The sequence below is a fragment of the Saimiri boliviensis genome, chromosome 1 (assembly GCF_048565385.1).
Source record: "Saimiri boliviensis isolate mSaiBol1 chromosome 1, mSaiBol1.pri, whole genome shotgun sequence".
Lineage (NCBI taxonomy): Eukaryota > Metazoa > Chordata > Mammalia > Primates > Cebidae > Saimiri > Saimiri boliviensis.
The window spans coordinates 235,365,981-235,378,610 of NC_133449.1; the positions used below are offsets into that span (position 1 = coordinate 235,365,981).

General features: G+C 41.0%; 1 protein-coding gene across 7 annotated transcripts in view; it reads right to left on the bottom strand.

Moving 5' to 3' along the window:
• Positions 1 to 12,630, bottom strand: part of ARHGEF28 (Rho guanine nucleotide exchange factor 28) — a 316,904-nt gene that overhangs the window by 113,557 nt on the left and 190,717 nt on the right. Inside the window, exon 1 of one of the 7 annotated variants that reach the window (XM_010336522.3) lies at positions 10,197 to 10,658. The exons of 5 other annotated variants lie outside the window; for them this stretch is intronic. In XM_010336522.3, coding sequence (XP_010334824.3) covers positions 10,197 to 10,281 — 85 coding nt within the window. In that variant the 5' untranslated portion in view covers positions 10,282 to 10,658. Of the gene's footprint in view, positions 1 to 10,196; positions 10,659 to 12,630 lie in introns of those variants that run through there. One more of the 7 variants, XM_010336523.3, reaches the window with a different exon arrangement.

Consider the following 12,630-nt stretch of genomic DNA (forward strand, 5'->3'; position numbering starts at 1 on the left):
GACTGCGCTTGGCTAATTTTTGTATTTTTATTAGAGACAGGATTTCTCCATGGTGGCCAGGCTGGTCCCAAACTCCCGACCTCAGATGATCCACCCAACTCGGCCTCGCAAAGTGCTGGGATTACAGGTGTGAGCCACTGTGCCCAGCCACAAAAGTCATATTTTTAATGTGTCTCTTAAGTAAAGAAAAGCTGCATAATTTTATGCAGAATGGTAGTTTATCAGTAAGTCAACCATATCAGATAATATATGTATAAATGTATTAACTGGAAACATTTTACCCAAGAGCATACAGAATTGTTTTTAACCGTCTGCCAAACCGTCTCTATAACTGCATGAGTCATTATCATATTTATTTTGTAGACAGGAAAGCTACGGCCCAGGGAAAGTGATTAACCTGCCCAGGTTATTAAGTGGTTGAACCAGAACACAAACATAGTGCCGACAGAGACCAAAGCCCACCCACTGCAGTATCCAATCTCCCAAATTCCCTAATTCAAAGAAATCTTTGCCAAGTTCTGAAGTTCATAGAAAGTCCTTTTCATCAATGGTCTTAGTGTGACCCAGAAAAAATAAAAATACTACCCTCACAATGGACGTGAACATTTATGAGCTGGCTGCAGTGGCTGGTTCCTATAATCCCAGCATTCTGGGCAGACGAAGTGGGAGGAATGCTTGAGCCCAGGAGTTCGAGACCAGCCTGGATAATACAGCGAGACCTTGTTTCTACAAAAGAATTAGCTGGCTGTGGTGGTGCATGTCTGTATATGCAAGCTACTCAGGAGGCTGAGGTGGGAGGATCACTTGAGCTTGGAAGTTAGAAGCGGCAGTGAGCTATGTTCTTGTCACTGCACTCCAACCTGGGTGAGACCCCATCTCTAAGAAAATGGCGGGGTGGGGGCGGGGACATTTCCAGGGGTAAACTAGCATTCATCTCCTTGCCCATTCCTCTTCTATGGTTCTCTTAAAATTTTTCCTGATATTAGTCTTGGCCTTACTCTTGTGAGTTGGACCTGAGGCTACAGAGAGGATCCATCCAACTTCCAAAATTATCTCAGCCCAGGAATTTCCTGTGGGTCACATATAAGCTAAAGTAACTCTGTAGATTTTAACATGTACCAAGAGTATCTCAGAGAACTAAACTAGAGTCTCAATCCAAATACCCAATTCACCCTCAGAACTTACCTCACCTTCCTGGGATCCTTTAAAAAGAAAAGTGGTCCCTGGAAGGAGGTCGGGCCTCTCAGGCCAGTCCTGTTAACCGCACTAACAGCTGGGGACAGAGCCAGTGGATTCCAGAGGTGCTGGGAATAAGAGCTGTTTCTCCAGCTCCTCCCTCTACCCTGGAAAAACACAGTTTAAACCCCCTCCTAAATCACAAGTATACTTTGGGTCGCTAAAACCAGATCCTTAAAAAAAGTCCTATTCTACTGTTTTGAGAGAACTAATCAAAATTACTGAAGAAGAAAACAAGCCTTTTCCCTTGTAATAGAGGAAAGACACAGAGAGGTCAGGAGAAGGGAGAAAATGCTGTCCTCTGAAAACAAAACCCAATCTTTCCAAGCCCTCAGTCCTCACTGTACTAGCACTAAGTAGCCTTCAAGAGTCCATGTGTTTATGTTTGGAAAAAGGACTCTCAAATGCACAAGAAACTTTTTTCTGCCCTCGATTCCCTCAAGCAATCAAGCAGATACTCAGTCATGTGTGGTGTGCGGACTTCGGCATGATTAGATTTAATCAACAAGCCCCTTCCTTCTTGATGGAGTTCTCCAGGGCCTAAAGCAAATTATTCCACATAAAGGAAAAATTGGCTAACTGAGCGGGGAAAAAAACGGATATATACAAACACCACAATAAAACCAAAAGACCTCAGATGAAGTGGCAGGACTCTGACAAGACCACTTCAAGTGACTCCTTTTTAAAAATATAAACAAACTGATGAAGATGCCCAATATGTCATCATCACAAAGAACTCTATGAATAATTCAAATCCCCTACAATTTTATGGAAAGACCCAGGCACACAAAAACGATTTTGTTTCTTTCAAATTCATGAGGAGCTTCATTCTCCAATGCCCATCCCTAGAGCCATATGTGTTTTTGCTCCCCGAAATATCCCCAAAGTAATTGAGTTTTACTGTAGACAAAAAACTATGCTAGCAAAATAGAGAATTCTCCATGGAAATGTGCATTTTTTCACTTATTTTTTATGTGTCCTCAATAGAAACATTTTGAATAAATGAATAAATGGTCAAATAGATGAATGAATGATGAAAGCCAAGTACTACCTGGCGTTCCTCCAAATTATTCTGTTTCTTCTGGTTGAGAAGCCCTACTTAATTCCTGAATCCTGTTCCATTATCCTGAGCAACTCTGAAACACCATCGAGTAGGTGGGGATGAATGAGGGCTGGATGTGGGATTGTCAACATTCATAACCAGGACTTTCCTTTGTCAGGGATGACGCAGACCAAGTAGATGAGACAAGTGATTTCCCTGCCTGTGGGGAACAGTGTGAAATAAGCTGGGGGTTCACTCTGAGAGTAGGTGGGTTTTCCTGCTTCCGTCTGGGGCTCTGCAGTAGATCACCTTGCAGGCTACCCCACACCATCATGAGGACAACCATTACCAAGCACACTCGGAGGAAGAACAAGGTCAGGCAGCGGGGCCGGGCTCAGCTTTCCTGGGCCACTCTCAGGTGCCTATATGGTGAGAATGGGATCCCATAAATCCCAAAGGCCTCTGAGAAGAAGAAGAAGTGGCCTGAATTGAGCACCTGTGTCCTTCCATGAAGCCCATTGTGATGCAAAGGGAGACCAGATGGCAGGCACTTCTGGGGGAAGCATCTGGGTCAGAGGCCAGGGGAAGAGAGTCCAAGATATCTGTAGTGTAAGAGCTAGAGTAGGGCCAAGTCAGGGTGAAACCAGAAAGAGACTCACCAGGTTCTGACTGTCACCACAATCCCAGCTGCTGACCTTTATCACAGATGCCAGAACAGCCAGTAATAATGCAGTCATGACTCAGGGAAGAGCCAGCCTAGTCAAGCCACAGCAGAACCCAGAAGGACCCAGAAGGTGCAGTGTAGACTGAAGGATTGGGACTTTCCGTCCCTCCACCTCCACCCACCATTAACCTCCACTGTTGCCAGGAAATCACATTCAACAGCAGCTTGACAAGGAAGAGTAGGAGACGGAAGAAACTTGAGACACTGAATATTTTACGTAAAGATACTAATCAGTCACCAAAAATTACTATTTACATTATATCAGACCAAGTTTTCTACGTTAGACTAAAATACTTTCTTTCCCCTCCCCTGCCCCACTGCCTATAGAGTAGGACTCCATGAAGATGATCAGATCAATTGTAGATAAAGACTATCTGGGTGTAGTGTGGGTAAATTTGTGCCACGAGAAAGTTTCAATATTTACTGCCTACTTTCTGGCATCCAAGTGCCAGAGATGTGGTAATGGGCTAGCTACCTTCAAGGAATTCAGTGTCTTAGGATACAGAGGTTTAATACAGCTGTAATACAGTAATGAGAGGGGCTATCCTAAAAATGTATGCAAGGCAGAGTGGCACAGGAGACACAATGCTGAACTCCGAGGGAATTCAGAGAGTACCTCCTGGGAAAAGGACACTCAAGCTGTGTCTTAAAGAGCAAGTTGGAGATTAATAGTTGAAGATGGGAGAAACATTCACCTGAATTTGATAAAATAAAAATAAAAGAGAGAGGCAATTTATGGAAGGCATGTGAGGGCAGCTTACAGAACTAAAAGAATTAAACATCCAAGCCTTGAGAGGTAGGAAGCTGGGCAGCAACAAGGTCCTGGAACCCAGGCAGGACCCTCTCATTCATCTACTTCTCTCTACATGTTTACAGTATTTCCTCCTACTACTGAATGGTTTTTTTCCAGCTAAAGGTTTTCACTCCAATCTATCCAGCATTGCCACCCAAGAAAGAAGACATTTCCCACCAATTTCCAGTATGAATAATCCCAAGGAAGAATTCCGATTGGCTATGCTTAAATCATGTGCCCAACCCAGGCCAATCATTGTGGCCCAGGCAGGACGAGTGCTGTCATTGGCCCAGTCTCTGTGGGATGCCCATCCCACTGCAATCATCAAGGCAAAGTCACATGAGATGTCAAGCATCATTTGGACCTATTGCCAGAGTAACGAAGGGGCCACCTCCTAAAGAGCAAAGGGAAGAAACATGCTAAACATCCAGGCCAGCACAACATCTGGCACCTCTACATATCTGTATGGCCATGAATCAACAGGCCACAAGGCTAGGCTATATTCTATCACTTTGATACATTGTATGTATGTCTGAATCTGTCCATTTGCTTAGAGAGAATATCCTGGCATTAAAACCCCACCAAGTTCACCACAGGCTTACAGGCTATTAAAATGACATTCTTTTCATGATGCCCCCAACTTGAACCTAGTCTCTTTGCCTTGAACTTTGACAGTAATTTTTCCTGGTCTCTCCTATGGGACTTAATCACTTTCTACTGTACTTAATTAATGTATCTGAATAAATAATCATTTGTCCTTCCCTAAAACCAGGAGTGATGGAGAGGAGTTCCCTGAACAAGAAGATAGTACATTGTAATACTGTCTCCCTTCCACCTGCAGAGATTAATGGAGAAAGATACCTTGTCCAAGAATTTGAGCAGCCAAAAATAAAGAAAAATTTACTTTCAAAAATTTGGCAAAGTATTTGTTTAACTAAAGGTAGTGTTGAGAATATGCAGCTATGTTGTTTGGCAAAGAGTTTGCAATGGGCCTCTTCTCCTCTGCTGACAATGGTAGGCCTCTAGGCAGAGTCTGGAATTGAAATTGCTCTGTGTGAGGTTAAACACTCTCTTCATTGAGAGCCAAAGAAATCTTAGCAGGTTATGTCACCTTTAGGAAAATGTTTCTCTTCCTTAATAAGGATTTCTCTAGTGACTTACTCATCCTATGGTACTCACCTGTACTTTGGGGAATTTTTAGACTGAATACAGACAAGCATATCCACATACATGTATACATCTGACGAAACTTCACAAAAGGGAGGGAGGGAAAGAAGAAAAGACAAGCCCATGAGATCAAAGTAACTCACCTTGAAAAATCATCATTAACATTTCTAAAATGCCATCATACCTCTCCCTACTTATTGTGTCAAGGATTATTTTTTCAGATTAGGTACCTGCCCTCTAAGCATTCAATGAGCTCACGAAATAGGCCAAAACAATGGTCTCTGGGTCTTGGGTCTCCACTCCCAGCATACCCAATCTCTCTAACTGTATCTTTTTGTCCAGGACAAACCTGTGAACTTTCCAGGTCACAGTGGAAAGCACTCCCAGCCCCTTCTTTTCCCAATTCATCCTATCTCTTCCTCTCCTAAGCCAACCACTCTGTGCTCCAGGCATCTGTGCATCTGTTCCCAACTCTAATCCAACGATGTGTGTAAGTACTATATGTGTGTATAGGAGGAAGGTATCAAGATGCATAAACAATCCTACCATATTGCTCCTCTAGAGTCTCCCCCTGTCACTTCTCCTAGTAAAGATACACAAAAGAGAGGGAGAAACTAAGATGGGGAGGCACAATGGTACCTTGTGAATCCAAGGTAGCTACCCATTGAAGTTTACCATCCTTTACCTCTACTGAGAGGCGGTGAAACATACCAGGAAGAACAAAACTACTTTGAGTGTCCTGGTTCTTGGCCTGGCTCTGCCATTTATTAGCTCTAATTTGTGGCAACACACTTCTCTCTGAGCCTTGGGGTCCCCAGGTCATAAATGAAGGTGACAGTCACATCTAATATACAGGTCTTTTACAAGACAACACATGTAAAAACTACGTTATGCATACGTCATTCTTTCATTCCTTCTCCTTCTTTATTCTACCATGATTACCATTCCCTGTGTTTCCTGGTATGACTTTGGGAATAACTGTAAAACTCTCTAAGCTTCAGTTTCTTCACCTCTAAAACAGAGATAATATGTATTACAGAGTTATTTTGAGACTCACATATCATAGATGTAAAGCATGTACTATAGCTTAGTAAAGATTAATAGGATACCATATAAATATTAGTTATTTTTATTATGATTAGAGAAAATATGGTGCTATCTAAGCTCTCCAGGGGTGTCAAGCTCTCTGGTATGCATTGCCTTCTTCGGCAACTGTAACCTGGTTTTGCACCAGCAAAAAAAAAAAAAAAAAAAAAAAGAGAGAGAGAGAAACATTTTTCACACTATGTGTCACTGGAGAGGCAACATATGATATGAGCTGGGGAAGGAGAGAATGAGAGAAGTTACACAAGTGGATGAAAGTCATAAGAGAAAGAACATTTCAACATTTCCTGGGGCCTAATGATTTATACTAAAGTACACATTTTAAAGAAATGACAATTATGAAAACCATGGGTAAAGGTAATGCCTGTGTATTCCAATCTTTGATTAATAAGCTATAAATTTCTTGATGGAATCTCCTACTTTTAAAAAACAACAAAACAGAAAATCAGGCATTCCTGGAGTCCTTGAAGTGGAACAGTAATGGATTCTGGCCCACTCCAATCATTATCCACTGGGCTGCTAGTACAGTCAGTCCTAGGGCTGCCTATGCAAGGAACAAGCCAACTTTTGGGAACCCCAGGAGTACATGTTGGGCAGCCTGGTTTTAACTGCTTTCATCATGCTCCGCTCTGAACATGGGTCATTTTCAAAGGCACTGCTTCTTAGTCACATCCTCTTATCTTCTCTCTGAAGGTATGAGGATGAGAAAGTACTAGATACACTTTTTAATTGAAATATGGTATTCGTGGGTTTCTGCTAATGGTATTTTCCTCTTGTTACCAAATCCTTGCTCTAAATTTTCACACCACTCCCTGTACAAGCCAGTAATATGTATGTATCCAGGTTTCTATAAAAAAAAAAATAGTGAAAACCAGGAGAAGGAGATATTAAATCAAAGGAAATACTGACAACGGAGGTCAGGACAAGGAAAAAAACAAGAGAGAACATAAGACATGACACTATTTCTGACCAAATTCAAGACAGGTTTGCCAACAAGCCAGTAATTCTAAGCCCTCAAAACCACCTTCATGATTTCTCAGGTGACTGATGATTAGAAGGGAGGGAAGAATGATTAAGAAATTCAAGCCACCTTCGTTTTGAAGACTGACAAAAATACTTGTGATATCCTCTAGGTGACAAAAGAGACCACAGTTCACAAACTGACCATCAGGCTAAAAAAATCAAGTTCCTCGATATTTCTTCCACTATATGGAGGGGGCACATCTGGGTCCTGGGAGATGGGTCTCCATGTTAAGATCCTTATAAGCAGAGACCGCATTTGTCAGGGTTATTACTTCACCATACCCTCAAAAACAGTGCCTTGGACCCCTCCACCCGAGATGCTTGTTGACCATGTGAATAACTCCCCTCACGTCACTGTTGCCCTCATCTGTCAAATGAGGGGATTGGACCAGATCATCTCTAAAACCCTTTAGGTTCTAAGGATCTGTGGTTCTGGGACTCTGCTAGCTAGCATTATAGCATGACCAAACTCACGTTTCGGAACTAAATCACAATGATTTAATAAAGAATGCAAGTGTGGAACATGGTCTAACAGTCCCCACCCCTCTGCTACCAATCTTCTTTTCACTCATCTTTTATCAGTGGCAAATAGTTAATCATTTCCATATCCCAGGTACCTGCTTTCACTTGAATCATGTTTAATTTATACATAGCTATGCTATGACTTTCTGTTGCCGCTCATACTGGCCACCCTCCAACTTTGGATTTAAAAGGAGAGCACAATAAATGCATTCCCTACTATTTCAGTGGACTCTCAAAGTCCTCCACCGGCCTCCTCATCATTAATCCCATGTCTCTCCATGGTATAAGGCTGCCCAGGCCCCAACAACATTGGGCAACATAAAAACAAAACTAAATAAAGCAGATTAGTCCCCAAATTTAACTGGATGAGGAGTGGCACAGAGATTCGGTGGACTCTACAGAATGGCACCCACCCTCAAGCAGCTCTCAGCGTCCCAGAACTAACAATATTCACTCCAAAGTCAGAATGACTTTGTGTGTCTCCTCTCTGAAAAGCAATTAACTATTTGGGAGTAATGTCAAACTTACAGAAAAGCTGAAAGAAATCCACTAATTTTTTTTAAAAAAGAGAAGCTAAAAGAATAACAGCAGCACAGAATAACTATATACTATTATAAATGTATATACTATTTAAATATATACTATTTACCCAGATTTCTATATTGTTAACATTTTACTCCATTTTCTACAAGCTTGTTTTTATAAGCACATGCTTGTGTTCTTTTATATATATATTATATATATATATGTTTATATATTATATATTTACATATATAATATATATATTTGCACCTTGAATTATTTAATGTTAAGTTACATATATCATGGCCCTTTAATATGTGACTATATCCACCAAAGATATACAGGCTTTCATGTTGAAAATTTTTTAAGTCTATTCCTTACATCTATAAAATCAATAAAATAGTGAAAACAATTCTCTTAGATAAAAAATAAAATTAATTTTAAAAACATTAATTTTAATGTCTTAAAAATAGTATGTTGAATACAAGCTATTAAAGTCTTCAGTGATAAGAATTTGAAGGATGGCACCTGAGCAACATGAACAATGTGTTCAGGCTGAGTCTCGTAACCCTACATGGTAAACACACCTTATTCCTGGAGTTGGCCTTCATCTAAGCCAAAGAGCAAACAAGCCAAACAAACACTTCTATTTTATTTCAGAAGGAAGGAAGAAGATGCTTGAAGCTAAGCTGGTATGCTGACAACTGCTGGCGTCCATCCTCCTCTGGAAAAAGCACAGGGTGACAGGGTAAGCCATCCTGCTCCCTAGAACAGGTATGCTCCCGAAGGATGGTGCTACAGAGGTAACCCGCTTAGAAACACCTTTTCTGCTTGTAAGCTTCTAAAAATGTTTCTTTTCTCTTTGAATAAAAAACATAACTACACACGCCCCTACGACAAGATAAGAAATGGGAAGGATTAGACACTATCTTATTTTTTTTTTTTTTTATGAGACGGAGTTTCGCTCTTGTTACCCAGGCTGGAGTGCAATGGCGCGAACTCGGCTCACCGCAACCTCCGCCTCCTGGGTTCAGGCAATTCTCCTGCCTCAGCCTCCTGAGTAGCTGGGATTACAGGCACGTGCCACCATGCCCAGCTAATTTTTTGTATTTTTAGTAGAGACAGGGTTTCACCATGTTGACCAGGATGGTCTCGATCTCTCGACCTCGTGATCCACCCGCCTCGGCCTCCCAAAGTGCTGGGATTACACACTATCTTATTTTTTTAAGCCTCAGAAGGTAACAATTATCACCAGCTAAGCCCAGCCAAGGATGGGACAACAGCTTCTCACCACACCTCCTCTGCACCAGCTTGCCCCTTTTTCCACGGCCCACACTACAGCAAGAATGGGTTGCAAGTAAGAGAGAACAAGCAATGTAAACCCATGCCATTATCAATCATGCTCAGATAAATGGCTCTTGTTTTTTCAGCAGTAAAGGATTTTACTTAACTTACTTGACAATCATTTTTAGTAAACTAGTTAATATGTGACTATATCCTCTGAAGATATACAGGCTTTTGTGTTTATTTTTTTTTCAAATCCTTTCCTTATAACATCTATAAACTCAATAAAATAGTATAAAAAGGAAAAATTTTCTTAGTTACAAAATATTCTTTAAAATTACTACACACTTGAAAACTAAAACAAAAGACAGACACAGAAACTGGGTGTGAAACACATGCGTATTCTCTGCAAATCCCACAAAGACTGAACACGTTTAAATCAACAGGACTCTTTATCGTCAAGGTAACTCCACAGTAACTCTGATTAAGTGAATCTAAAACACTTACCTTGTACTAAACCCCTCTTTTTTTTTTTCTAAAGAGAATTGCACATACATAATAACACCAAGGTAGGTCGATTCAAAATGAAAGGAACATATGACGAATTAGTAGGTTTACCTCAGAAACCTATATGTATCTGTACAGTGAGAGTTTTCTAAAGACACGCATAAACACGCACTACATTGGAAAAACAGTCTGGCAAAGAAACAAGGAAAAGAAAGGTAAGAATAGGATGTCTGGTTTTGCTTGTCAAGGAAAGAAAAGATACTGCGATCTACCTTGTTTAGATGCCCTTCTTCGAATCTTCATTTTGGGAAAGGAAGGCCACGAGTAGTTAAAAGGTGAGTCGGAGTCAGAATCCATCTCTTTGTTTTGGTGAAATCAACAGATGAAACAGCAGAGACTCCGGAAGAACTTGGGGCGTCCCCAGCCAGGAGGCAAGCCTCCCCGTGTGATGTAAAGGGAGGAATGAGACTGGATGAAATAGCTCCTGCACACCGGGGAGGGAAAGGCAATAAATGTTTTGCTTCCTTCGGGCATTCAGGCGTGTAGACAGACAAGGAGGCTGTAAATATTAAAGCCAAACTAGGGAAGGAAAGGAGGGAGAAGGCGGGGGAGCTAAGAGTTTGGCTGAAACAGTGCAGTCCACTTATTCAAAAGGTCATCGGGAGCAAATGAATCATTAACTCCTCTCTTCTGGTTGATGGAAATGGAAATGAAAAAGGAAGGTAACTGGGAATTGAAAGAGGGCTGCCTGTGATTTCAAAAAAAAAAAAAAAAAAAAAAAGCCTCCAAATGCAGGCTTGTTTTGCTCGGAGTGAGAGTATCGCTTCTCAGAAGGGCCACCCAGTGCCGTGTTAGATGAAGGTTGAGGTTTATGTGTGCGGACAGCCAGAAAGCTTGATCCCCTGGCAGATGAAGGCCAGCAGACTCCAGGAAGAGCTCTTTCTAGAGCAGACTATTCTCTCATGCCGTTGGCAGCTTGGGCAGCTTTTCGGATCTAAGAACCAAAACAGCTCTGATAATTCATTTAACAATCCAGTCTCACTGCCCTTTTAATCCTAATGTGGTTGGAAGTTTTCGTTTTTATATAGTTTATACTCATTTCATTAGATTCATACAAAGTTATCTACCACTGTTTAGCACAATTGGGGTATTTCCATATTGGTATTGTCACCAAGTTTGGCCGTGAGTTATCAGGATTTTGACGCCTTTATAGCTGTGATCTAAACTGTCAGTCCATCTCAATAGAGCTGGTGACTAATTTACCACAAACCAACAGTTCTTGCAGTCTCCCTGAACAATTCTCCAGTAATTAGCATTCAGGAGAAGCTCATTATTGCCTCCCCATAAATCGTGGCACTGCTCAAGCTCACTTCTCCGCTTCCTATCGGCACACAAATACGCATGCCCCAAATAAGCCCAAACACAACAGCCCAGATCTGCAGTGGAGAAAAGGATGTCCCAAATGTTACTGGGGAGTCTCTTTCAAGCATTTCTTTTAGTAGAAACAATAGCAAGAAATGTTTTGTTTTGCTTTTTGAGGTCATCTGATGTCCAAATAAACTAAAGGACACTGGAAATAATATGAAGATCAAGTCTGCAGATTTAGAAGCTAACAGTACGTGTCTTAATTAACATTCATTTCTTTGCTTCGATTATTTCCTAAATTGTCAGTACTACTGTGCCACACTGCGTAAGAAAATAGCTGTATAGCCTGTTCCACGAAAGCTAATCCTGTCTGACTGGGTAGGGGTTGAGTGAGGGGCATAGGGAGAAGAGGGGAAAGGGGAGAGACCACTTAATTTCAAATTGAAATCAAAATCAGAATTACATAAATCACTGCTGTTTTTATATAGTTTGTCACATAAACATACAACTAAAACAAAATACAACTAGAGTATAGTTAGAAGGATTGCAATTAAGTGAAAAGAAATAGTAATACATTTTCTATTTCGTGGCTTTTTTTTTTTTTTTTTTTTTTTTTTGAGACAGAGGCTCACTCTGTTACCCAGGCTGGAATGCAGTGGCAGCATCTCTGCGCACTGCAACCCCTACCTCCTGTGTTCAGGCAATTCTCCTGCTGCAAACTCCTGAGTAGCTGGGTCTACAGGCATGTACCACCACATCCGGCTAATTTTTGTATTTTTAGTAAAGATGGGGTATTGCTATGTCAGCCAGGCTGGTCTCGAACTCCTGACCTCAAATGACCCACACACCTTGGCCTCCCAAAGTGCTGGGATTACAGGCATGAACCACCATGCCAAGCCTGTGGCTTTTTATTTGATGAGTAAGTACATATTTTTCTCAACCAGCTGGATATAATTATAAGAACTTTCAGCCCTTATATCCAGTAAAGGAGTTTTAGTCTGCATGGATCTTTAATTAGAAAATATACCAAATCTTGTGGAAGAGTATTTACATTCACTTTCATTTTCAGAGCACAGAATGGTGCCTAGGACACTGTAGGCAATTGCTGAAAGAACGAATGATTTACAATAGTCTCCCATGTAAATGACCTTTACCCTGTGGATGAAGAATCTTTACATGACAACGGATTAAAAACACATCCTTTGACAAAACCATCTATGAGAACTATTATAAAGTGTTTAAAATATAGATTTGTATTTTATTTAGCACAACAGTTGTAAAAAGAACAGTACTTCTGGGTAGAGAAAACCCATTATCCTGAGGCTGCAGAGAATAGTGGGA